Source organism: Asterias rubens, chromosome 17 (genome assembly GCF_902459465.1).
Source record: "Asterias rubens chromosome 17, eAstRub1.3, whole genome shotgun sequence".
Taxonomy (NCBI): domain Eukaryota; kingdom Metazoa; phylum Echinodermata; class Asteroidea; order Forcipulatida; family Asteriidae; genus Asterias; species Asterias rubens.
Window position 1 is genome coordinate 1,319,723 of NC_047078.1, and position 25,537 is coordinate 1,345,259.

At 37.7% G+C, this 25,537-nt stretch overlaps 1 protein-coding gene across 1 annotated transcript; it reads left to right on the forward strand.

Moving 5' to 3' along the window:
* Window positions 1–878: 878 nt before the first annotated feature.
* On the forward strand, window positions 879–25,518 carry LOC117301447 (high affinity cGMP-specific 3',5'-cyclic phosphodiesterase 9A-like). Its single transcript, XM_033785439.1, has 17 exons — window positions 879–1,179; window positions 11,133–11,203; window positions 11,879–11,956; window positions 12,256–12,302; window positions 12,568–12,625; window positions 13,460–13,530; window positions 14,748–14,829; window positions 16,119–16,206; window positions 17,194–17,268; window positions 18,174–18,260; window positions 19,075–19,262; window positions 21,000–21,156; window positions 21,564–21,680; window positions 22,319–22,423; window positions 22,928–23,056; window positions 23,973–24,071; window positions 24,706–25,518. Exons 1-17 carry the CDS (start codon window positions 1,102–1,104, stop codon window positions 24,772–24,774), a joined length of 1,599 nt encoding a protein of 532 aa, XP_033641330.1. The 5' UTR covers window positions 879–1,101; the 3' UTR covers window positions 24,775–25,518.
* The last annotated feature ends 19 nt before the right edge of the window (window positions 25,519–25,537 follow it).

Here is a 25,537-nt window from a genome sequence, read left to right on the forward strand (position 1 = left end):
GAGTGCCTTATATTCAAGGGCCTCAACGCGCATCACCAAAAGCAAATTGAAAGTCTTAGGTAGCAGCCAAAGTTAAGTCACAAATAGAGACAAGTTATTTAAAAGCGAAGTAAAAAACACTAAAAGCCTAAAACTAAAGTACTAGTGTTAGTGTTTATTTTGAATATCCACCATCGTTGCTTAAACAATCCAACCTCCATCAGCACATCATAAGACTTAAGACATAAGAAATACTATATAATACATAAAAAATAAGATATAAGAAACGTTATTACTCCCCCCCCCCCAAAAAAAAAAAAAGAAAAAGAAGAAAAGAAATGACATTGCTACAAAAGGCACAAAAGTTACAAATGTTGCACACACGCAGTCAGGCCATGTATAAATCAAGATGTAATGAATTGTTTATATTATTCAAAATATTATGCAAATTCTGTGACCCAGCACATCATGATGTCATATCAGTTTCCGACGGCAGAAAATAATTAATTACACCTAATTTATTACAGAACACTCTATGATAAATCTGTATTGTTTTACAACCTGTCAGTGCAGTGCAATGCTATAGGCTCAGTTTATCAACCATGCATGCGCACCACAGCCTTCCAATCTCGCACTTCACTATCTCTCCCTATATCGGGGCAAACATGTCACATGACAACAAAACTGATTAGTTGCCATGGGAATACTCAGAACTCGCATTTTGATGAAAAAAAACACAATCCGCGCACTAGATGCACGCACGTAAAACAGTCACGAAAAATCGGAGCATGATGTAAGTTGATGAGTTGCTATGGCAACAGTGGCTTGTAAGAGATGCGGTGTTTAGTTGAAGAGGACAGTCTTGAGATGTTTTAGAAACAGCGAAACTGCGACAGGGAGAGCATCTCAAACGCATCAAGTGTTATCGAAGTTCTCTTTGCGCACTAGTAATCTATTTCAATAGTGTCCTCCCCCGAAAACATCGTTTCTTGAAAGTTGACTACTCTAGCCTCAGCGTTTTATCATTATCTTACAATTTTTATGATATAATTTTATTTCACGGGTCTTCTCCGTGGTTCAACGTCCAACAAGTGATTGATTTTTATTAAAAGAAGAAGAATAATGGGGAATGGTGCTGCGTCACGCGAGAAGGACAACACTGCGTGCATTCATCTAGACGTAAATGGTGTGCAACAAAAGGTAAAACATACAATATTTATAGGTTACTTCATTATTGGACATTGTAAATTTATGATTGTATAAAGCAAATGTCGAGTTTGCTACATGTTATTGGACATCGCACATTCTATGGGTTTGTACATGGAATGTCTACTTTGTTATGTCGATATTGGACACTGATAATTCACGTAAGTTTGTACAGCGATATTGGACAACATTTACACAGATTTGTTCAGCACATGTCTACCTTTTGTTTTCATATTGGACGATGAACATTCAAACGGGTTTGAAGAGCGAATGTATAACTCTCTGTTTTGATATTGGACAATGGATGTCGTGTACTGCGTTTCAAAGACCCTAATATACTCTCAAAACGGCACAACCAATTTAATGGCAGTGGTCATTATTGGTAATTACTCAAAAATTAATAATTATTATCATGAAACCTTACTTGGTAACGAGTAGTGGGGAGAGGTTGGTGGTATAAAACATTGTTAGAAACTGCTCCCTCTGAAGTAACGTACTTTTTTTTAGAAAGAAGTTATTTCCCACGATTTTGATTTCGAGACCTCAGAAATAGATTTTTAAGTCTCAAAATCAAGCATCCTGAAAGCACACAACTTTCGTGTGACAAGGGTGATTTTTATTTCATTATTATCTCGCAACATCGACGACCAAATTTTCACAGGTTTGTTATTTTATGCATATTATGTTGAGACACACCAAGTGAAAAGATTGGTCTTTGACCATAAGTAACAGTGTCCAGTGTCTTAAAGGTATGCCGCTGATGATGTTTCCATTGCTGATTGCTTGCTTCGAAAGGCCATCAAAATAGAAGTTCAGTTCGGTCCACTGACTGAGCGGAGGATGGCGGTCGATAAACCCCAGCATGTAAAATGCAATTACTCAGCCTCTTCGCATGGGGCAATTTATATACGTACATCAAACAGACTAGTCCCTCGTGAAATGTGTACAGAGGCCGTTGTAGGTAAGAAAGGTATTGAGGTAGAAAATTTGACAATCAAGCTTTTAAGAATCGAATCATGAGTCTCTCGATAAGTTGTTTCCTTATTACCCCCCCCCCCCCCCCCCCACCGAAGCAAATAGAAATGTTAATACTTGCCAAAGTAAATAGTAATATTATACTTTAAAGGTGTTGAGGTACAAAACTTTATAATCAAGCTTTTAAGAATCGAATGAATTTATGAGTCTCTTGATAAGTTATTTCCTTAATAACCCTCCCCAACCGAAGCGCGCATAGAATCGACCCCCCCCCCCCCCGCCCAGGCCGACTAATATTTCATTATAGTGAGTGAGAAAATTTAAGACACTTTACAGTTTGATAGTTGTTTAAGATCAGTAAGATCACTTGGTGTATCCCAACATGTGCATGCAATCACAAACCTGTGAAAATTTTGGCTCAATTGGTTATCGAATTTGCAAGGAGCAAAATGAAAGTAAAAATCTCTTGTACAAAATGTGTGTGCTTTCAGATGCATAATAAAGGCTACAGCTGAAGTATTTTATTATATGAGTGAGAAATTACCTCTTTCTCAAAAAAACTACGTTACTCCAGTAGGAGCCGATTCTCACAATGTTTGATACTGTCAACATCAGCTATCCATTGCGTGTACCAAAATAGTTTTTATGCCAGTATATTCCCACTTTGTGTATCCTAACATAATACATAAAATAACAAACCTGTGCAATTTGGCTCAATTGGTCATTGAATTTGAAAGAGAACATTGACAGAAAAACACCCTTGTTGCATTGCTTTTATAACGCTTCCACCAGCCTGCTTTTATAACGCTTCCACCTTTGTTATTTGAGTCAGAAACTACCCCTTTATCAAAAACTATGTTACTTCAGAGGGAGCCGTTTCTCATAATGTTTTATACTATCAACAGCTCTCCGTTGCAAGTAGTTGTTATGCTGACAATTATTTTGAGTATTTTACCACTATGTTCAGTGCCTTTAATCTTCATCAAGTTATTTCGTGAATCCTGAAACGGCTGATTAAACTAGTCTCTCTCTCTCTCTCTCTGAAGTACTGTTGATCTTTAATTTGATTTGAACTTGTAGGTAAAGTATATACGCACGGTTGAATAATATTAGCATTTCAATTAATAACGACAGCGCAGTAGCATGTTCCCAATGGGGTAATTATTATTCCAATCAAAGAGGTATTGTCGTAAACAGTCTGTTATTTCATTATGAAATAAATATGCACAAAAGTTTTACCCGCAAGTTTACTTTAAATATTTATACACACCATGCAAAGCTTCAAACACCATTTAAAAATGCACAATGGTTGTTTTATGCTGTTGCCATTTGTTGCGTGCACGTACACCATCTCAAGATACATCTAAGGACACCAGACGGGGCAATTTCCAGGAAACCAGTTCCAGGCAATTATATAATAGAAAACATTGATTTCATTTCATTTCATTGTATTTCGAAATGGTTTATTATAACGAATCCAAAAGCTGAATTTCCAATGGTTCCTATTAAAACAGCAACAAAGAAGAAAGATTCAAAATGTAAATTTAAAACAAACATTTACATAAAATTGATGCTTTCTTCTTGATATAATTTTGTTAAGCAAGGCAGTGTTATAAAAATATCCGTCCTGGGGTGGATTTCACAAAAGTAGTCCTAACTTAGGACTAGTCCTAGGCAATGCTAAGAGATAGGACTAGTCCTAAGTTAGGACTAGGCAATGCTAAGAGATAGGACTAGTCCTAAGTTAGGACATCCTAACTTAGGACTAGTCCTATCTCTAGGTCCTAAGTTAGGACATCCTAACTTAGGACTAGTCCTATCTCTTAGCATTGCCTAGGACTAGTCCTAAGTTAGGACTACCTTTGTGAAATCCACCCCTGTTCTTTTTTGCAAGCAGTTGGTTGCCTGTGCGGCACCTAACAGTAGCCCGAGCCCTAAATGTAGGCTGACCTAAATGTAGCTACAAACATGTACCTAGATGTAGCCTGACCTAAATGTAGCTACATTTAGGTGCCGCACAGTTGCCTTCAAAGTTGCATGTGGAAATAACCCTGTGTAACATGGCCTCTCTCGAGTCGCAATGAATCCGGATTCCCTGTCCCTGGAGCTAGTTTTCTTTTTTCAAAACGACATTGCAATTATTCGGTAAAAGAGCAGGCAAATTTCATTGTGACGTAATTTTGACGGAAAGAGCCATTTTTGAAGGAAAAACAAATTCGCGTCCCGGGAGATCGAAGGCTTTAGTCAACTCCGGGCGAGACTGACCCGGAGAAGTGGTTTTGGAAGAGGTGCCCTTTACCAAGGAGAAAACACCTTGGTGCCCTTTCACTATCAAATCACAAAAACAAATTGTCAATTTCAACTTCAATACAATTTGTTATTCACTTTAGGAAATTCATTTTGGTCTTGAATTAATCCAGTTTGCAAAAAATGACATAAGTTTAATTTTTACCATACAACAATACAAAAAACACTACAAGACACTTATAATGTTGTACACTCTTGGGAAGTGCTTCATGCCGACCGCTCTTTGACCCTTTTCTGGGTCATTTTGAACAGATTCAGGGTCATACTGACTCAGAAATTGGTCAGAAATGTGATCCAAGTCCGGGTAAATTCTAACCCGGAGTTATATTTTGAGCATACATAAAATTAATAATACACGTACAATGGTTGACCTGAATGCACTCTTCCACTGGGTTCGCACGTAGCCGTTGTTAGATAGACCATTAAGTTTGTGGGATGTTTCTTGACAGGTTAAATTGTTTTTTCCTTAAGTGATTGATCGTGCAACCTAACAGAAAAGGCGGTTGATTGTTCTTGGTCGTAGAAAATAATGAGTGTTGCGTGTGAGTCGTGTTTCTTATTAGGTAATGCAATACAGTATACACTATCAAACACCAGCTCAAAACTCACCCATATCTACAATGTGAAAATGATTTGCACCTGTTGCACTTAAAAACCACCACCTATTTGTCCGGATAAAAACGGCACTTGAGGTGCTTCGTAACAACACATACGGTGCTGCGGGTAACCAATATTTGGCACATAACCGACACTTTATGCTGATTTTTAACAAGCATCAATATGTGAGAGCTACAAGATTTAGACATGGTGGACACATCGTTTGAAGCAACAAGTTGAACTTTAATAACATCTTTACCATCTCCTGACATTTTCTTTATATGTAAATACTTGAAGTTTCTAAAGAAACAATTATGAGTTATGAATTAAATACCTGTTATCTACTTGAGAAACGTATGTAAAACATCCTTACAAATTGTTATTTAGTATTTGTATTATTTAGTGTTATTACTAATATACAACCCTCATAACCATAAAGTGACCCTGGGTTAAAAACAATTTGTTATGCACGTCACGATCGCATTTCAACGAAAACGAAACCAACAATAAACTATAGGAATACCGTACCCCCTAAATAGGTATTTCCGTCTAAGCTTTCGAGTGTCATTTGCTTAAAAAAAATGCAGCCAGTGCCCATTCACAATACATTCATTACTCCTTACTGTACATGTCAATAGGAACCCGCGTACATAACGTCCCATGCCCTTCCTACGCAACGAACCCTTAAAGGCACTGGACACTATTGGTAATTACTCAAAACAATAATAAGCACAAAACCTTACTTGGTGTAACAAGCAATGTTGATTGCATATATGAAGTAAGTTTTCGAGAAAGAAGTATTTTTCCTGGAATTTGATTTTGAGACATCAAAATTTGATTTTGAGGTCTCGAAATCAGACAAGGGTGTTGTTTCTTTCATTATTATCTCGCAACTTCGACGCCCAATAATATTGAGCTTAAATTTTCACAGGTTTGTTATTTCTATGCATATGTTGCGATACACCTAGTGAGATGACTGGTCTCTGACAATTTACCAATAGTGTCCAGTGTCTTTAAACCTGGATATGTATGCCTAACTTAAAACAAAATATTTTTGTTTAATCAGCTATTTCTTTGGAAAAAGCATTTCTCGTGAAAATTGTCCTTATAACGTTGCCGATTGTAATAATAATTCCATGCAATAATCCCGGCTGGCAGTGTGCCAAGTTATTATCGCGAACGTTCTCCTGGACTGGTTTCCAGAAATGGAGTTATCTAGAACCGTCTCCATTAAAAAGAACCTTGCTATGGTATTAACCTTTTTATTCATTATTCCACGTATTATCAATTGGCTTCAAGGAAGGGAACACTGTGATGAAGAAAAAACCCGGATATATTATATTTTTGGTTTGCGGTAACGCTACACTTGCCAGGTTTGTTCTTACCGCGGAGTAGATTTCCGGATCTCGGGAGCTTAAAAGAACTGTCTTGCTTTAAGATTATACAGCAAGACAGTTCCCTTATAAGAACAAAATCTACCCGGCAAGTGGTATTAATGGTTTGATTATACTCTACGCCCTACCTTTAATTTTACCCCATTAATTTTGAAATATTTATCAGAGTTGTAAAATGCAAAGGTTGTTCTGAGTTGGATTAAACTAAACTATGGGCTTTTTGTTTTCAATTAATATTCATTTGAGTGAAACAATACCTTTTAATTTCTCTTTCTTCCTTTATTGACATGTGGAACAAAGAGCCATTACAACAGCTTTATTCCACGAACTGTCTCTTGGGAGCTCCATGCCTTATGCATGTTTCTACAATCTAGACTATTTTAAGAGGAATATAAACTCCTACCTGCACCTTCCCTTAGTGATTTACTGTTTATTTGTATCACGAGCGAGCGCCATGAACGTCTTTTTTGAGACGAATACCGGCGCTTTAAAGGCACTGTACACGTTTGGTAATTACTCAAAATATATATAAGCATAAAACCTTACTTGGTATCGAGCGTGCAATGGAGAGCTGTTGATAGTATAAAACATTGTGAGAAACGGCTCCCTCTGAAGTAACGTAGTTTTTCAATTTCTCACTAAAATAACAAAACGGAAGCCTTTTATTCCTATCTGAAAGCACACTATTTTGTACAAGGGTGAAAGTTTTCATTTATCATTTTCTTGCAACTTCAATGAACAATTGAGACCAAATGTTGGGATACACCAAGTGAGAATACTGGTCCTTGACAATTACCAAACGTGTTCAGTGCCTTTTAAATACTTCATTAGTATTGAAAGATTGTATGAACTAAACAATGGAATTGTCTCTGTCGTGCTTTTAGTTCTTTTGTTTTTACCTTATAAACTAGCAGCACTTCACCAAAAATAGTAAGTCCAGTTGTTCAGTTTATAAACTCGTTATTTTAGTTCTGAATGACGGAGAATATCATCAATACTTCATTAATATCATTATTATTATTTTCATCTTTTTCTTTTTCATCTTGTAGCCCCTTACCGAGAGTGCCTTTAAGCCTTGTTTGGGGCGCAATTAATTAAATTAAGAATACAATGCTAATGTTACGCTTAAGTGCTTCGCTCGATGGAGATTTGGGTACAACACTCTGCTCGTCAAGATGCAACATCTCTTTCTTCAACGTTCTTCGTGAACATTCGGTTTGCAACCAGATTCACCCCGGGCATTTTTTTTTCTGCCATCCAAAAGAAAATTGATTCACCGGCCATTTTTTGAATGGATTTAGAAGAAGGGTAAATATGTCCATTGAAAAGCACTACGAAAAAAAATCAACAAAAAAATCAATTGAAAGGCACAAAGTGACAATTTCCTCCTTCTTTTTCTTTCCTTTTTCCAGGATTTCCCTATTTTGAATTGATCCACCCCTTCCCGCGGAGATGCGTGGTTTTCAATTCAATTTCCACAAGGAAGCACGGCCTTGAGACCCTTGCTTTGGAGCCGTTTAGAATAGCCAATGTTACAACAAAAATTGTTTTCAAAATGGTTTTTAGCCGTAACCGCCAATTTGGAGACGGCCTTAAAATGTCTATTTCACTTCTAATGGGCAATGTTGTGTCACTCTGGATGATGTAGCCTTCAACTTGGCCAGTCTACATAGTCACTCTGAATTTACAATTAATTGGACATTGTAAATGTTTATATCACTCCCGACTAGGCCAGTCTAAATATTTACGTCCCTCCGAATGTACCACTCTACTGTTCTAAAGCTATTATGTGTATGATGTATGTAATACATCGGATAGCAATGCAACTCGTAGTCTGCTATATTGCCAGCCAGGGGAACCTTCACATAGTTTGTGAATATTTTATGTGTCGAGCCTTTCACCCGATTAAAAGTTAATTTATGGGTTAGTCGTCACCCGTTTAAAGATCCTTGGTTTGAAAATTGAAAAAAAACGGTGAACGGTATTGTGTGTCTTGAGAAAGTGTTTTGTTTGGCTGTAGGTAAATCACGGGAGCGTTGCGCCCAACAGGAATTAATACTATTTCACTCTTATGGTATCGTTCATAATTATCATGTTTAAATTCGTCTTGCATTACTAACAATACATAATTTTTATTTGCTGTTCATGGTGCGGAAAGGTTGTTCATACAGTCCTCCACCTTTGAAGTGAGGATGCATCTTTAAGTGCCCTAGAATGACAAGCGTATAGCCTCTATTCCTCTCTCAAGAACAAATCTTTCTCTCACCACCCCCACCCCCCTTCCTCTCTATATCTGTTATACTTTATTCAAATTTTTCGCTCCCTCGGGAGGATGTGTAGAGACCTTGTTGGATGTCATATTATACGGGGATTGTTTTTTGTTTCCGGTCGCGGTGCAAAATGAACCCTGAGAGAAAGATATTCCAGTATTGTGTATAACATCCTTGTTATTGTTTACGCCTGAATGAAGGGTATATCGTTAAATCATTCATTCATTCATTCATTCATTCATTTTAGTTCATAAAAAAAAAAAAAACTGCAGCACAAGGCTGAATATACCTTTATCACGGTGAGGCCATCTTGATTTTACTTCATTCAAACTCATTGTAACCTAACTGAGGCTGGACGAACCAATAATCTGGTGCCATGTTTGCGCAATGAATGTTAGCATTCATTACTGTTATTTGAAACAGGGAACATGACCAAGATGGTGATAGGGTGATAAAGGTATATTATGTTTCTTTACAAGGTGGAGAAGTTGTTAAAATTACACAGACGAAAGACACATACCATATCAACACCGTTGTGCGGGTGTACATAAATACAACTTTGGTATCTTGTTCGTTTCAATTTGCGTGTTTGTTTCCGATGTTCCTTCTTGGTTGTGATTGTACCGATAAATTGATTGAGAAAAAGGGTGCTAACTAATCGTAAAGCACAGGTTACAACCAATATTTTGTAAGTGGACATTATTTTGTATTAAGGTTATCGTAATTTCCCCCAGAGGAATTGCATGGTGTCAATGGTGAGACGGCTAAGCGCGTATTAAAGCCCCCCCCCCCCCCATCACTTGTACTGTCAGGCCCATTTCTGTGATGGACAAACGAACTTGACGAGTTTTGATAAACCCGAGAATTTGATATAGACAAGAGACCTCCAAAGTAAATTAACTGATTTCAGTTGCCATGGCAATTAAAGGCGTTGGACACTATTGGTAATCAAAATCATTATTTAATAAATGTTAAATTTGCATCGGGGATAAAGAATATTAATTTTTTGTTTTTACCCATATACACCGATGTAAAATCATTATTGGCATAAAACCTTTTTGGTAACGAGTAATGGGGGGAGGTTGATAGTATAAAACATAAGAAAAACAGCTCCATCTGAAGTGACGTAGTTTTCGAGAAATAAGTAATTTTCCACGAATTTGATTTCGAGACCTCAGATTTAGAATTTGAGGTCTCGAAATCAAGCATCTAAAAGCACACAACTTCGTGTGACAAGGTTTTTTTCTTTCTTTCATAGTTATTTCGCAACTCCGATGACCAATCAAGCTCAAATTTTCACAGGTTTGTTATGTTATGTATGTTGAGATACACCAAGTAAGAAGACTGGTCTTTGACAGTTATACCAATAGTGTCCACTGTCTTTAAGACAATCTTATTTCTTCATGGTGACCTTGTCTGTATTAGATAGGGTCTATCAGCAGAAACAGCTGGAATTCAATTTTGTTTTTAATCCAAGCTTTATTGCTTACATTTTTATTAGAGGGAGAATTCCTGATAAAATCAGCGACTAACTGCTGGGTGTCCTTGCTTTATCTTTCTGCATACAATCTTTCCTTATACAGGGTCGTTGATGAAGATAGTGTGTAGTCTGTATGCCTTTGAAACCCTTCAGCGAGAGGCCTGTTGCAGGCCCGCAAGGGAAAGGGCAAGGCCGTTTTCATTTTGCAGATGGCGCTTCCACACGTCCGTTTTATAATATATATCTGAAGTGTGTGCGACATTTTTGAGATGTTAGTTGTAGTATTGTGTATATCTATTTATTGGATTTAACCAATCGACCGTTTTTTTAAATCAAAGGTATACTTCAATTGCCTAGACACTGGACACTCTTGGTAATTGTCAAAGATCAGTCTTCTCACTTGGTGTATCTCAACATAATTGTTATGCCAAATTAACAAACCTGTGAAAATTTGAGCTCAACTATTGATCAATTTTGTTCGAAAAAATACCCTTGTCACACGTAGTTGTGTGCTTTAAGTTTTAGATGGTTGATTTCGAGATCTCAAATTAATTCTAAAATTAAGGTCTCGAAATCGAATTCGTTGAAAATTACTTCTTTCTCGAAAACTATGTCACTTCAGAGGGAGCCGTTTCTCACAATGTTTTATACGATCAACCTTTCCCCATTACTCGTTACCAAGTAAGGTTTTATGCTAATAGTTCTTTTGAGCAATTACCAAAAGTTGTTTATACAGGATAGGCACCGGGGCGAACGAACGAAAAAAAAAAAAAAACGTTGACCATTCAATATTCTGGGTCCAGTAGTTTCTGATAAACTAACTACTTGTCGTACATAGGAGTCACAACTGAAGATGTATAAGGAAATATAAACCGCATCACCATCAATGTCCTTAAGGTTTGCATCTTTTCTCATTCTCTGTAGGTGATATTCGGTAGGAGATGTAGCTCTAAGGATGTGCAGGACCTATTAGCAGCAGCTGCTGGGGTTAGCAAGTAAGTTGGGGTTACGGGAATACCCTTGTGGGGTCTTTTAGACAATGGAACAATGGACCCCACAATATAAATTCTTCATGGACCCCATAAGGGAATTCTTCAGAAACCGGAATAATAAAACAACAATAGCGGAACCCCACAATAGGATCTACAAACAGGTTGAATGTGTGCATGTGGTGTAAACCAAAAGCCCATAGCCCGTCCCAATGCGCATGATCGGCGCGCAAAGGTTTCTGGGCGAAATCTGGGTCCAAGCAACACTGACAGCCATTATGGTAGGCTGATTATGATGCAATGTGTTACACAACTATATAAAACCTGGCTTTAATAGTTACACGTAAAATACAGCATAGTAAACATTATTGGGAGCTTGATTGATTTTGCTGTAATAATCGTTTCCGAAGATGCCGTGATATAATGTCTGTGAGGCGCATGCACATAAAACGGCATATTGACGAGAACTCTAAATAAAGCAAAAGTATTTTTCAAATCCATAAATGTACTCAATCTACCCTGGAAGTTGAACTCATTATCCGGCTGCTGTGAAGCTACACACAGTGCCCCCCTACCCGGCAAAGTTGTAAAGTGCTGTGTAGTTTCGGATACAGCCTATAATCTTCACAACAACAGACCATTCGTGACAATTAAAGATCCTTCATTTTGTTCATCCGTAAGGAAAGCAACTATCTCGCTGAAGGACGTAGATGGCGCTCTTGTCAGTGTCTGTTCGGGAATGCCTGCAAACACATCAAGGTAAGTGTTACGAGTAGTGTTGAAAAAGTTTAGCTTTTTCGGTGATCTTTAAAAACATAAAGAAAATGTTTTACAACCTCAGCAAAAAGTAAATATTATTATTACTATTATTATTACAAATAATACTACAAAATACACAACTCTGTGATCTGATCCCCTTCTTAAGTAAATGAAAGTCTATCATGCATTGCACTTTATAGAAAACAGTGGAATAAAATAATTGACTTACCGGTAGTAATGGAGGTTTTTGTAAAAACGTTTTGTTCTTCTTATCTTGATGTTATGTTTTCTTCCTCCAGCACACCGTACAGAGTACTCGCAACTGAAGCAGAGGAGGTACCGCAAGGTAAATAGTGAGACTGAAAATTATAGTTTTATAACAATGGAACCTTTTTGGGCGCTAGGTGGCAGCAGACTTACCAGGTAATTTTTCACTGTTTACGGACGTAGTTCTGAGCAGGCGCACATTACCAAAAGAGCAACGTATTAACCTGGTAAGTGTGCTGCCACCTAGTGTCTTCAAATAAACGTTTCCCATTGATGAGAATAGTTGAATTCATCTAAAACATCATAAGAAGTCAAAATAACTGTGTTTCTTTTTTGTGTCAAAGGTCGAGAAGACGCCATGATGTATGGCGTCATTACTCAAGTAGCCGAACAGTTTAACAAGTAAGTAAACAAAATACATGCAATCGCTCGGTGAACTGCGCTCTAAAAGAAAAAATCAGAATTGACCTGGATTCAGATCACAGATTAAAATAGATCATTACTTAGGTCAGGCCAATTCTAAATTGAGTCTTGCACGTGTGTATGCGCTGTACGCGCAACTCTCATTAGCCAATTTATTATGGGGCTTGCTTTTCTCTCAATGATGGCGTTAATGTTTGGAAAGTAACGTCACAACTGATGCAATTTGATGCAGTGTACACTTTACCTCATGAGGTACCGTATATCTATCAAGATTGTAAAATATGTGTATTAATATGTCCCTCTGTGTATTTGGGCCTAATTTAATAGAGCTGTTTATAAGCTAAGAAAGTAGAAGCATAACACAATTATTTCGCTCACCGGAATCGGGTTACCGGCCAAACTTCCATGTCACTTTTACAATTTGTGGATCCTACTAATTTCTGCTTGAAAAAACATTTTTTCTGCTTAAGCAGCTCTGTGAAACTTGGCCCTGGTAACACTGAAATGACATGGGCACATCTTTCAAGAAAACACATTCCTTGGTTACCTGGTAACCGATGACGTCGGAAACCTTAATCACCTTCTATTGAATGGTTTAGAAGAGCAATCCATCTGCCCGTCTGTTGCATTTTGAGCTGGAAATAAAAAAACATTACTCAGCAGAACAAGCAACTAAAATAAATAATTCCCAAGAAGAATTGGCCATCTTTTAAGCCTAATGGCTCTTTATTGGACTCGAGAGGACGTCTGGAAAAATTCAATTCGTTGTCATGACAACTTAAGTTTACTTGTCTCTATCTCTCGTTCTCAAAGAGCCCTCGGGGTCAATGAGCTTAAAGAGGAGCTGACTTCAAGAATTGCAATTATAGAGAAGAAGAAGGAAAGTGAGTAGAAATCATTGTATTATATAACCCTTCACCCCTTCTATTTCAAATGCATTGAAAGTTATCATGGATGTTGAAAACACTTAAAGGCATTGGACACTATTGGTAATTACTCAAAATAAAAACCTCACTTGGTAACGAGTAATGGGGAGAGGTTGATAGTGGGGTGTCGTGGCCGAGCGGATAAGAGCACCGAATTCAAGCTCTGGTGCTTCTGTTCAGCAGAGTGTGGGTTCGAATCCCGGTCATGACACTTGTGTCCCTGAGCAAGACACTTAACTATAATTGCTTCTCTCCACCCAGGGGTAAATGGGTACCTGTGAGGGCAGAGATGGTTCTTGTGATTGATTTAGCCGAGTAGCGCATATTAATGTTGCACAGGCTGCATACTCCCCACCAGGGAGTTGAGATGGTTTACAGGAGTGATTTAAGGCCCAGTGACCAGGGGTAATAATGTGAAGCGCTTTGGGACGCCCTCCGGGTGTGAAAAGCGCTATATAAAAACGGGTTATTATTATTATTAGTATAAAACATCGTGAGAAATGGCTCCCTCTGAAATGACGTAGTTTTTCGAGAAAGAAGTATTTTTCAAAGAATTTGATTTCGAGACCTCAGATTTAGAATTTGAGGTCTCGAAATCTTAAAAGCATCTGAAAGCACACAACTTTGTGTGACAAGGGTGTTTTTTCTTTTATAGTTATCTCGCAATTTAGACGACAAATTGAGCTCAAATTTTCACAGTTTTTTTATTTTATGCATATTATTGCGACACACCAAGTGACAAGACTGGTCTTTGACAAATAGTGTCCAGTGTCTTTAAGCCTTTATTGGATATGAAATTGAACATTTTGAGATACTAATTGTGAATTTGTAATATGAATTGTCGTGACACACGAAGCAAACTGCTGATAACTTAAATTATCTCCAACTGTCTCTCTCTTCGCATATTTCTTCCCTTTGACTTTCGACTGTTGGTTGTATTGCTTACAGTTGTTGTTCATAATCACCTTTGACCTCCCATTCATTTCACATGCGCTTCACGGTCCTGGAGACTCCTAGTTAAATCCGGTTTACATTTGTATACATATAAAGCCAATACCTGTCTTTATCTCTTAGCATCTTTCTTCTTCCGTTGTTCACTGCTATAGTGACTGTTTATTTTATTGTTTGTTGTTGTTGATGTTGTTGTTGCTGTTGTTGTTGTTGTTGTTTTGCAGTGGAAGGCCTCAAGGCAATCGAGATTGAGAAATGCAAGGTGGAATTACGTAACCTGAAGGACGAATTGTTGAGTGCCAAGAGGTAAAACTCTTTTTTTTTAATGTAAATAGCTTCATCCCTAATTAGTACACTAAGGAATTAGTTTTGTATTGTTATAGACGGCAATATTTCTAAAGAGTATTTTCGGGCGTATGTGGCCTTCAATTAGAAATTAATTAGTTGTACCTCGTATTAAGTTTCTTGGAAAGACACTCAAGTCTTGACTATTTTACGTTTGAGTGCCTTCACATAAGGGAGGTGTAACTGCGCGTTACGCGAGCAAAGAGTGAACGTGAATGTCAGAAATTTAATCTCACGTTTTTAGCATTTGTAAAGTTACCGTTTCTCACGTCAGGTGTGTACGTGAGCATGAAACACGCCCAAAGTTGCAACGTCACCTAGAAACAACACAATTTCTGACGTTCACGTTTTTGCGTGCGTAACGTGCAGCTAAACCTCCCTAGTATCTGGGCCCAATTTCATAGAGCTGCTTAGCACACAAATTTGCTTAGCATGTAATTTCCTCCTTGATAAATTGGGATTACCAGCCGAATTTCCTCGTCACTTTCAGGGTAAGCAAACAACAGCTGAATACCAATAACAAGCAATCTTTCAATCGATTTAAAAGGTGCCTTTCAAATTATGTTTGTTTTAAAGCCACTTGACACTATTGGTAATAATTTGTCAAAGACTAATTCACAGTTGCTGTATCTCAACATATGCATAAAATAACACATCTGTGAAAATTTGAGCTCAATCGGTCGTCGAAGATAATATTCGGTCGTCGAAGTTATATTAATAGATATTAATGAAAGAAAAAACACCCTTGTCGCACCATGCTCACACGAAGTTGTGTGCTTTCAGATGCTTGATTTCGAGACCTCAAATTCTAAATCTGAGGTCTCGAAATCAAATTCGTGGAAAATTACTTCTTTCTCGAAAACTATACGTCACTTCAGAGGGAGCCGTTTCTCACAATGTTTTAGTGTCAACCTCTCCCCATTACTCGTAATCAAGAAAGGTTTTATGTTAATAATTATTTCGAATAATTACCATTATTTTGTGTCCACTGCCTTTAAAGACACTGGATACTTTTGGTAGTTCCTTAAAATAATTGCTGCATAAAAACTTATTTGGTATCGAGTAATGGAGAGCTGTTGATAGTATAAAACAATGTGAGAAACTGCTCCCTCTGAAGTAAAGTCGTTTTCGAGAAAGAAGTCATTTTCCAAAAGTGTCACTGCCTTTAAACTTGACTATTATTTTCCAGGTGATTCCTGATTTTTTAAGGATTTTTGTTCTATTATTTTCCTGATGACTATTTTTTGCAGTCGGCACGCTCTGTTCTGTAAATGTGCCATCCCGGAAGGGGATGAGAAGAAGATAGTTGCCAGACGTGACGTACCCAAATATCACAAGGTAACAATAATTGTCATAATATAATTTCAATTTATACCAATTATTTTGTAATAATTTTGTTTTTGGCGCAATGTTTTTATCGTTTTGTTTTACCTTTCCGTAATTTTGGTCAATGCTCTGCATACTCTCAGCTTTAGTTGCAGTCACTCTGTGGACATTCCTTTGTTCTGTACACCTAAGGAAAATCCTATTCTCCGACACTGTATATAACACTGTGTGGACAAGTGTAAGTCCACATTGTGTTTCAATTATATAAATTATGTAGAACTCTGTTCTCACGTCCGCACTTCGTATGTAGCGTAAAAACACTTGTGCTCAAGTGCAATGCCTTTCGCTTACATTATGCATAACTCGCATGTCTAGTTTATTTCCCTCTTCTTTTTCTTGTCTTAGATACTCTAAAGGTGCACCTTTGTTCCTAGGCGGACATACCCTTATTTGCTTACATAATGCATCAAACTCGCATGTCTAGTTTGCTTTCTTCCTCTTCTTTTTCTGTTTGTTCTTTGATACTCTAAAAGTACACCGTTGTACCTAGGCGGATATACCCTTCGCTAACATTCTGCATAACTCGCATGTCTAGTTTATTTCTCTTCCTCTTCTTCTTTTTATAAATACTGTTTGTTCTTTGATACTCTACAGGTACACCTTTGTACCTAGACGATACCCTTCGCTAACATTCTGCATAACTCGCATGTCTAGTTTATTTCTCTTCCTCTTCTTCTTCGTATTATAGGGCCTATTGTTCTTTGATACTCTATACAGGTACACCTTTGTACCTAGGCGGAGATACCCGCACTTGCTTACATTATGCATCAAACTCACATGTCTAGCTGGTTTTTCTTCCTCTTATTATAATATTTAGTTTGTTCTTTGATACTCTACATGTACACTTTTGTACCTAGGCGGACATACCTTTACTTGCTTACATAATGCATCAAACTCACATGCCTAGTTTGTTTTTCTTCCTCTTCTTCCTTACGTCAGTACACCTTGTCCCAGGAAACAATCGAGTATCTGAAGAAACCAGCGTTTGATATCTGGCATTGGGAATCGAATGAGGTATAAGCATTTTGATATTTATCAAATAAGACTTTTCTCTATTTTGTGTTAACATTGTGACTTAACGAACACAGGACCTGTAGTGCTTCACTCATCGGTGAAATTGAATTAACCGAACTTCTTGTTGTGGAATACTCAGCCAAGACTAATTTTCAGTGCCACAAGAGTTGTTTTACTATCTCTTTTTCTTTCTCAAAAGAGCGCATCAAGGAAACCCCATTATAGTTCCAAACATAGAAAAACGTTCGTGACATCGATGTGTTTTTAATATTTTGCATTATTCATTTGGTAATGGTCATTCACACATGGAATACAAGTTGAACTAGCGATGTCAAGGTTATACAAATGTGTAAAAACTGTAACCGCATGATGTGTACACAACCATGACCCCTGCTAACGATAATTCTGACTTGTATTCGAACTTGGACTAAAAATTTAACTTGGGCTTGAACTTGACCTGGATGGTGTGTCTTCGACTGTAGTATATAATTTAAGCGGTTTATGATCGATCGGGGCCTAATACAAATTTTCTGCTGAGCAAAAATAAGCAGGATATTAGTCACAGTTTGCACATACAGGATATTTTGGCTGGCAATTATTCTGATAAGCATGATGTTGTTGTGCTTATTGTTTTGTGATAGATGTTAAATTTGCATCGGGGACTCTAAAGAGTATTAATTTTGGTTTTGATACCGATGCATGTTAGCACTGTATACTCAGTACTTTCCCAAGTCCTGTGAAAACATATCACAGGCATATTACTCGGGTGGGATTCGAACCAACGACCCTTGCAATTCTAGAGAAGTGTCTTATACCAATTATTGTTTTGTGCTTCAGCAGATCTGTGAAATTAGCCCTAGGTTGTCTCTGAATTTTCAACTTTTTTTGTTTACTTTTTGTTGCAGATGTTGTGTCTTCTGGAGCACATGTACCATGAGCTTGGTTTGGTTGAAGAGTTTAGCATCGACACACTGGTGCTAAAACGTTTCCTGGTACGTTTGCTTAATTAATCATTGCATTGGAAATAATTAATGATCAACAAGGGCCGAGTGCGTGGCTCTGGCTCTTACATTAATACCCTAAATGCAGTGGACACTATTGGTAATTAATACTGGTACAAGCAACGGAGAGTTGTTGATGGTATTAAACATTGCAAGAAACGGCTCTCTCTGAAGTGTAGTTTTTGAGAAAAAAAGTAATTTCTCACTAAAATATTTGAATTGAATTGGATACCTCAGCTGAGGTATCGAAGTCAAGCTTCTGAAAGCAGTGACAATGGTGTTTTTTCTTCGCAACTTCGACGACCAAATGAGTTCAAATGTTCACAGGCCTGTTATTTTGTGCATATGTATAAATTTATATATATATATGTTGTGAGATACACAAAGTGAGAAGATTGGTCTTTGAAAAAAAAAATACCGATGGTGTCCAGGGTCTTTAAACCGAAAAAACGTCACTATCATTTGAACACGGCATAACAGTATCTTTTGCCAGGTTTGCGTAGTGGTAGCATTCCTTGCCTTCCTTAAGACCAAGGTTCGAATCCAGCCCGGGGGGGGGGGCACTATTTGAATTATATTTTCAGTTCCTACGTGAGGGCTTCCTCTTACATCTTAAACCTCTTTGTCCTCCAATTTCGGTTTATGTGGCTATATACAGTGATAGTTCGCTTTTCTTAGAGTACTTGCATTGGTCTGACAACCAAATAATATAATAGAAATATACATGTTTATAACATTAGGCATTATGACCAACGCGACTTTGTATCTCTGATGTATGTTAAATGTTATTGTTTCTCAATTCCAGCTTTGTGTCCAAGAGAACTACCGTCGAAACCCATTCCATAATTTCCGCCATTGTTTCTGTGTGACTCAAATGATGTACGGCATGATCCATCTGTGTGACCTGGGGTCAACGCTGTCCCGGATGGAGCTTGGAATTCTCCTGACGGCCGCCTTGTGTCATGATCTCGACCATCCGGGATATAACAACACGTATGAATATGCATGTATATTTATAATAATAATAAATAATAATAATAAGACTTGTAATGCGCACATATCCACCCTGCTGGGTGTTCAAGGCGCAGTAAAACCAAAACAAAAAACAAAAACAAAACACAACGAAAAACAGACACAACAAAATTAGTCATTGAAAACCTGTGACATAAGATAAGTTTTGAGAAGAGACTTGAATTTTGAGGTACAAACACAAGATCGAAGATTAAGTGGTAGAGAGTTCCAGATGCGTGGCGCGGCTGAAGAAAAAGACCTGTCACCCCATGAGTGTCGAGACTTGGGTTCAATGAGGAGAAGCATGGAACTTGATCGAAGATTCCTTGATGGAGTGTAAACTTGAAGCAGTTCAGAAATATAGTGGGGAGCCTTGCCATTTAGAGCTTTGTGGACAATGAGCATCAGCTTGAAGATGATTCGTTGAGAGATAGGGAGCCAGTGTAGTTGTTTCAGAATGGGGGTGATAGAACAGGATTTTCACGTCTAAAGTATTGTGAATTATCGTTCTCCATAATGCCCATGATGTCCCAAAAATGTGGAATATGCTTCTTCCAGCAGGCTTACTAACCATTCAACCATGCCTCAGCACCTTTTTAGAGTAAAATTTTGATTTGGTGCCCTATAGAATACCTTTGATTGATTAATATACTGTGCGGCAGTAGAATAGGAAGAAGGACCTAGTTAAATAATAACCGTATTTATAACGCGCCTTTTGCCAAAGGATACAAAGCGCCAGGTATTATTACTGCAAGGAGTGGGGGCGATTTTTGAGATAATATAAGACCTAATCCTTAAGCACAATGTAATGGTTTACAAGGTGCTGTGGCGCAATATGCTGCCAATTCAGCCAGGAACACCGGGGCGAACCCCTTCTCTTTTCGACAAGTGCACTGGGTTCTTTTACATGCGTTTAAACAACACATGGGACCAACGGCTTTACGTCCCATCCGAAGGACGAAGCAATGGTAATGTGTCTTGCTTAAGGACACAGGTGTCACGGCTGGGGATTCGAACCCACACTCTGCTGATCAGAAACACCAGAGTTTGAATTCGGTGCTCTTAACCGCTCGGCCACGACACTTCCACAGTTCCCAAAGAACTATAACCCTATATTTATTTATTTGTTTATTTATTTTTTATTTGAAAATAATATATCAGGCAATACACAGTAAACATACGAAATACAACTACATACACATTGATACCTCACGATACAATGCCTCAAAAACTTATAAGTGATTACTGTTTCATTAATTGTGTGTAATGGAGGCTATTGTCTAAGGCCGGTGAAATCATTGGAAAATAACTGAACCATCCCTTGAGCCATTATTATTATTTCATGAGGTCAGGGAAAAGACTCCGTAGCATCCAATGTAAAACCACACGCTATCTTAATTCATTGGTACCTTAGTCAGTTAGAGTTATGTATTGACTCTAAATTGGTTTTACTGATTATTATTTTTATCCTGTGGCTTGTGGGAGCGGAAAAGTTTGGGCAGTTTTTGCATAAAATTATGTGGCGTTTCTGTTTAGTTCTTTTGTGTTTTAACTTATCTTTCGTCGGTGTATCTGTAAATCATAGTTTTATCATCATTTCTATATTTTTAAGTGTTCCGTTTTGGAGCTTTTTATCAATATTTTGACATGTAAATTTTCCATTTTTATCTTTTTAATGGATAAATCAATTATTGAATTGAACTGAATTGTCTTCCATAGATACCAAATCAATGCACGGACCGACTTGGCTATTCGATACAACGACATCTCCCCTCTGGAGAACCACCATTGTGCTGTCGCCTTCAAGATCATCAGTAATCCTGAGTGTAACATCTTCGCCAACGTGGACCAAGACAAGTTCAAGACTATCCGACAGGTAACTAAAACGTGTGGTTATAGTCTTGTTCCAAGGCGTTTTATAACACAATGAGTTAAAGCGTATTTAACAGAGGGCTCTCACTAGATCAATGTGCTGCTTCAAATATGCACATTTTGATATTCATTACCAATTTCATAAAGCTGCTTATGCAGAAAATATTGCTGAAAAATGGTCTTCTAAACAGAAATGAGCAGGATACCAGTCACAATTTGTTATGGTGTTTTAGTTAGTAACCATATTCCGCTAAGCATAAAATTACTTGGCTCTTATAGCAGCTTGCAGTTCTATGAAATAGGGCCCTGGTGCGGTCTTATTAGTCAAATTGTGCTTGGTTTCTTAAAACCCATGACCTCTGATAAAAACGGTTACCAGTTAACCTTTGACCTATGACGTCATCCTTACAGGGCGTCATCATGTTGATCCTGGCAACTGATATGGCACGCCATAGCGAGATTCTGGATCAGTTCAAGAAGTACGTGAAGAATGGATTCGAGATTTCCAACGAAGAACATCTCAACTACGTCAGTATTTTTATCTCTATATTTTTCATTTTAGTTGGAAATGTAATAAATTTGACTTTTTATTAAAGGCAGTGGACACTATTGGTAATTGTCAAAGACTAGCCTTCACAGTTGGTGTATCTCAACACATGTATAAAATAACAAACCTGTGGAAATTTGAGCTTAATCGGTCATCGAACTTGCGAGATAATAATGAAAGGAAAAACACCCTTGTCAAACGAAGTTGTGTGCGTTTAGATGGTTGATTTCGAGACCTCAAATTCTAAATCTGAGGTCTCGAAATCAAATTCGCGGAAATTACATTTTTCTCGAAAACTATGGCACTTCAGAGGGAGCCGTTTCTCACAATGTTCATACCATCAACCTCTCCCCATTACTTGTCACCAAGAAAGGTTCTATGTTAATAATTATTTTGAGTAATTACCAATAGTGTCCACTGCCTTTAATGCAATTTTTGTTAATACTGGATTTGGTTATCTCAACACACCATAGTTTCCCTTGCTCACATCCTTACCAAGGGTGCTTTCGTAACCAATAACTGTTTCGGTTATAAATTGGCCACTGGCCAATGACCGAAACAGGACGGCGGGCATATAAATGGTTTATATTTGTCTCCGTTTGAATCCTTCTTCACACAGTTAAAGATGCTGCTCATCAAATGCTGCGATATCTCCAATGAAGTCCGTCCGATCGAAGTCTCTGAGCCGTGGGTTGATTGCCTACTGGAAGAGTACTTCATGCAGGTACAATATGAATATGAATTTACTACTGTAAAGGCCTGTGTCCAAATTTACAGAGATGCACAAGCAGAAAATAATTATTGCCAAGCAAAAGTAAGCAGCAAGATACCAGTCACAGATTGCACAATCATATTTGGCTGGAAATCTTACTCTGAGTGTACTTACCTTTTTGTTTTGTGTTTAAGTAGCTCTATGAAAATTGGCCCGTCAGATACCATCAGGGCCCAATTTTATAATGCCTCTAAAGCAGAACGTTTTGTTTAATGGGACACACCGTCTAATTTTAATACATAATTGGCGAAAAAAGATATTATTTTTAAATGGTTATTTTAAAAGAACAAAAAATGAAAGATCACGTAATTAACGAAAGGTGTATTATAACAAAAAACAGTCCCAGGTCAGTTATACACTCTTTATGCGGTGCAACTAAATTGTGCTTTATGTACATATACAGTTTGTATCTTGACGTCATCTTTAATCTCTTCCCTTCTTCTTCACTTGACTCAGAGTGACCGTGAGAAGATGGAAGGTCTTCCTGTAGCATCCTTCATGGACCGAGACAAGGTCACCAAGCCAACCTCCCAGATTGGTTTCATTAAGTTCGTCTTAATCCCGATGTTTGAGGTCGTAGCTTCGGTGAGTGCTAGTAGTCTTCGATCAGAGAAACCTAACATTTATGATGCATTACTTTAAGAAAAAACTCGTGCTGCACTGTCATTTTCAAATAGTACATTAAAGGCAGTGGACACTTTGGGTAATTACTCAAAATATTTATTAGCATAAAACCTTACTTGGTGACGAGTAATGGGGAGAGGTTGATAGTATTAAACATTGTGAGAAACGGCTCCCTCTGAAGTGCCATAGTTTTCGAGAAAGAAGTAATTTTCCACGAATTTGATTTCAATACCCCAGATTAAGAACTTGAGGTCTGGAAATCAACCATCTAAACGTACGCAACTTCGTGTGACAAGGGTGGTTTTTTCTTTCATAGTTATCTCGTAAGTTCGATGACCGATTGAGCTCAAATTGTGACAGGTTTATGTTATGCATATGTTGAGATACACCAACTGTGAAGGCTAGTCTTTGACAATTACCAATAGTGTCCACTGCCTTTAAAGTGTATTATTGTGTGAAAGAACCTCCACCACCCATTACAGCTGAGATAGTTAGACTGTCAACTATGTTCCCCATTATTGTTCTCAACATCTAAAAAATCACATACAGAGCAAAATTGGTGAACGTGTCATTTGTGTCCCATGACACCTAACCTCAATATTTCTTTCACTGGGTTTGCGTCTCGTGCAATCGGGCTTTTGTCATCGTCTTATTAACCATTAAATGTTTCGTTTCGTTAAACTTGGTTTATCGTCTCTTGAACTAGGTTATGTGCCTTTTAACTAGGTTTTCGTCTCTGGTAACAAGTTTTCGTCTGTTTTAACTAGGTTTTCGTCTGCTTTCAGTAAGTTTCGTCTGTTTTAAATAGGTGTTTGTCTCTTGTACTAAGTTTCGCGTCTTTTATCTAGGTTTTTCAAATGTTGTCTCTTGTTACTAGGTTTTCGTAGCTTTGGACTCTACCATGCTTCAACCTCTGCGTGATGCTTTGTATCGATATGAAGAACTCAAAATCGCAGATGACTCTGCAAGAGAAGAGGTAGGAATCGCTCAATCAGTCGTAATCGATATTCGATAATCAATGAGGCAATCTCCATAAAACATATTACTTCATGTGTTCTTCCATGTTGGTCTTTACAAATTGTGCCTAGTCATAATCGATAACCAGTAATCAATGTAATGATAATAAGTGAGGTTTGAAGCCTTTCATGGTGTGAAAAAATAAGAATTAAAATTGTTAAATAAACTTACGGGTACAACCATGTATGAAAACCTCTCATAATTCAATTCAATTCAATTCAACTTGACAAATATTTCCATGTAGGCCTACTTTAAAATGTACATGTGTATAAATAATCTTTTGTGTGAGTGTTGGCTCTGAAAAGAGCCGTTGGTGTCCATCCCAAGGAGTTCTGTCCACCGGAGATTCTGTCACCTCATAGGAAATTAACATTGACTCGAAGAGGATGATTAAAAAGTGGGCGTTTTGAGATGAAGTTTGTAGACACAGCTTGCCGTATGGAGAGTGGGGGGGGAGGGGCACCGAATCTCCGAGAAGGGGGGGTCACATGATCTCCTGCACCGGTGTCGGCTCGACAGTCTGACCAACATACTCTGTTCGTCTTCAGGATAATGGACACGGTATCTATTTTCTTTTCTTTGTTTGCTTACAGAGGAAAAAGAATGAACACAATCAGCTTGCAGGGCTAGATAGCATGAGCAGCACCACTGCCGCTACCTGATCGAGATCACAAAACGTCACAAGAGGGCGCTATACTGTTGTAATGTGACGTCACACGAGGGTGCTGTATTTTGAGAGCCACTGTTTTATTGTAAATTATATTTTAAAAATTATCAGCATGCCAGTTCTCATGATAATTAATTCGGGCTGGTAATGGACAAGAAAACATGAGTATTTTAAACAAATTTTGTATTTTTAAGCGTGTAAATGGAACTTGTATTTCTGTAAATTGAAAGCACCTGGTAATTTATAAACTAAAATTGAAAAACCGGAGCGTCAACGAAAATGTACCAAAAAGGCTGAAATCCTATGTCTTAAAACCATTGATTTGTTTGGTAACAAAAGAGTGCGCCACCAAGCGCTGGCTTTAGAAAACTAAGTCACATGTTAAAATGCGTCATAAGGAATTAAAGGTTCACTCTTGCCCACGTCCCTACTCTAAACCAAATGAAATCATCTAACTGGAATCGCAAAATGAGTGCTTTGATTTCAAAATTAAAATTAGGCCCCAATTATTATGACTTTACTCCTCTTAGTGCCCCCAACAAATCAATACAAAGTCTGGTTGCGCAAGTTTTTTCCACTACATTCATGTATTCTGAAACTGGCCATCAATTGTGAGATAAACTGTCGCAAGGTTTATCACCGTCAAACAGTGACTGTATTTTCGTCTTGTTCTAAATTAAGTTATTATTTTGTTGTTGCTACTGTTTTTGTTGCTGTTGTTCAGTGGGTTTTTTGAAGTTGTAGATGTAGTTTTTGTT

Coding starts and splice junctions, on each gene's coding strand:
- LOC117301447 (XM_033785439.1), top strand. CDS start 1,102: ATGGGGAATGGTGCTGCGTCACGCGAGAAGGACAACACTGCGTGCATT. Junction 12,303..12,567: donor AGCAGAGGAGGTACCGCAAG/GTAAATAGTGAG, acceptor TTTGTGTCAAAG/GTCGAGAAGACGCCATGATG. Junction 24,072..24,705: donor ATGACTCTGCAAGAGAAGAG/GTAGGAATCGCT, acceptor GTTTGCTTACAG/AGGAAAAAGAATGAACACAA.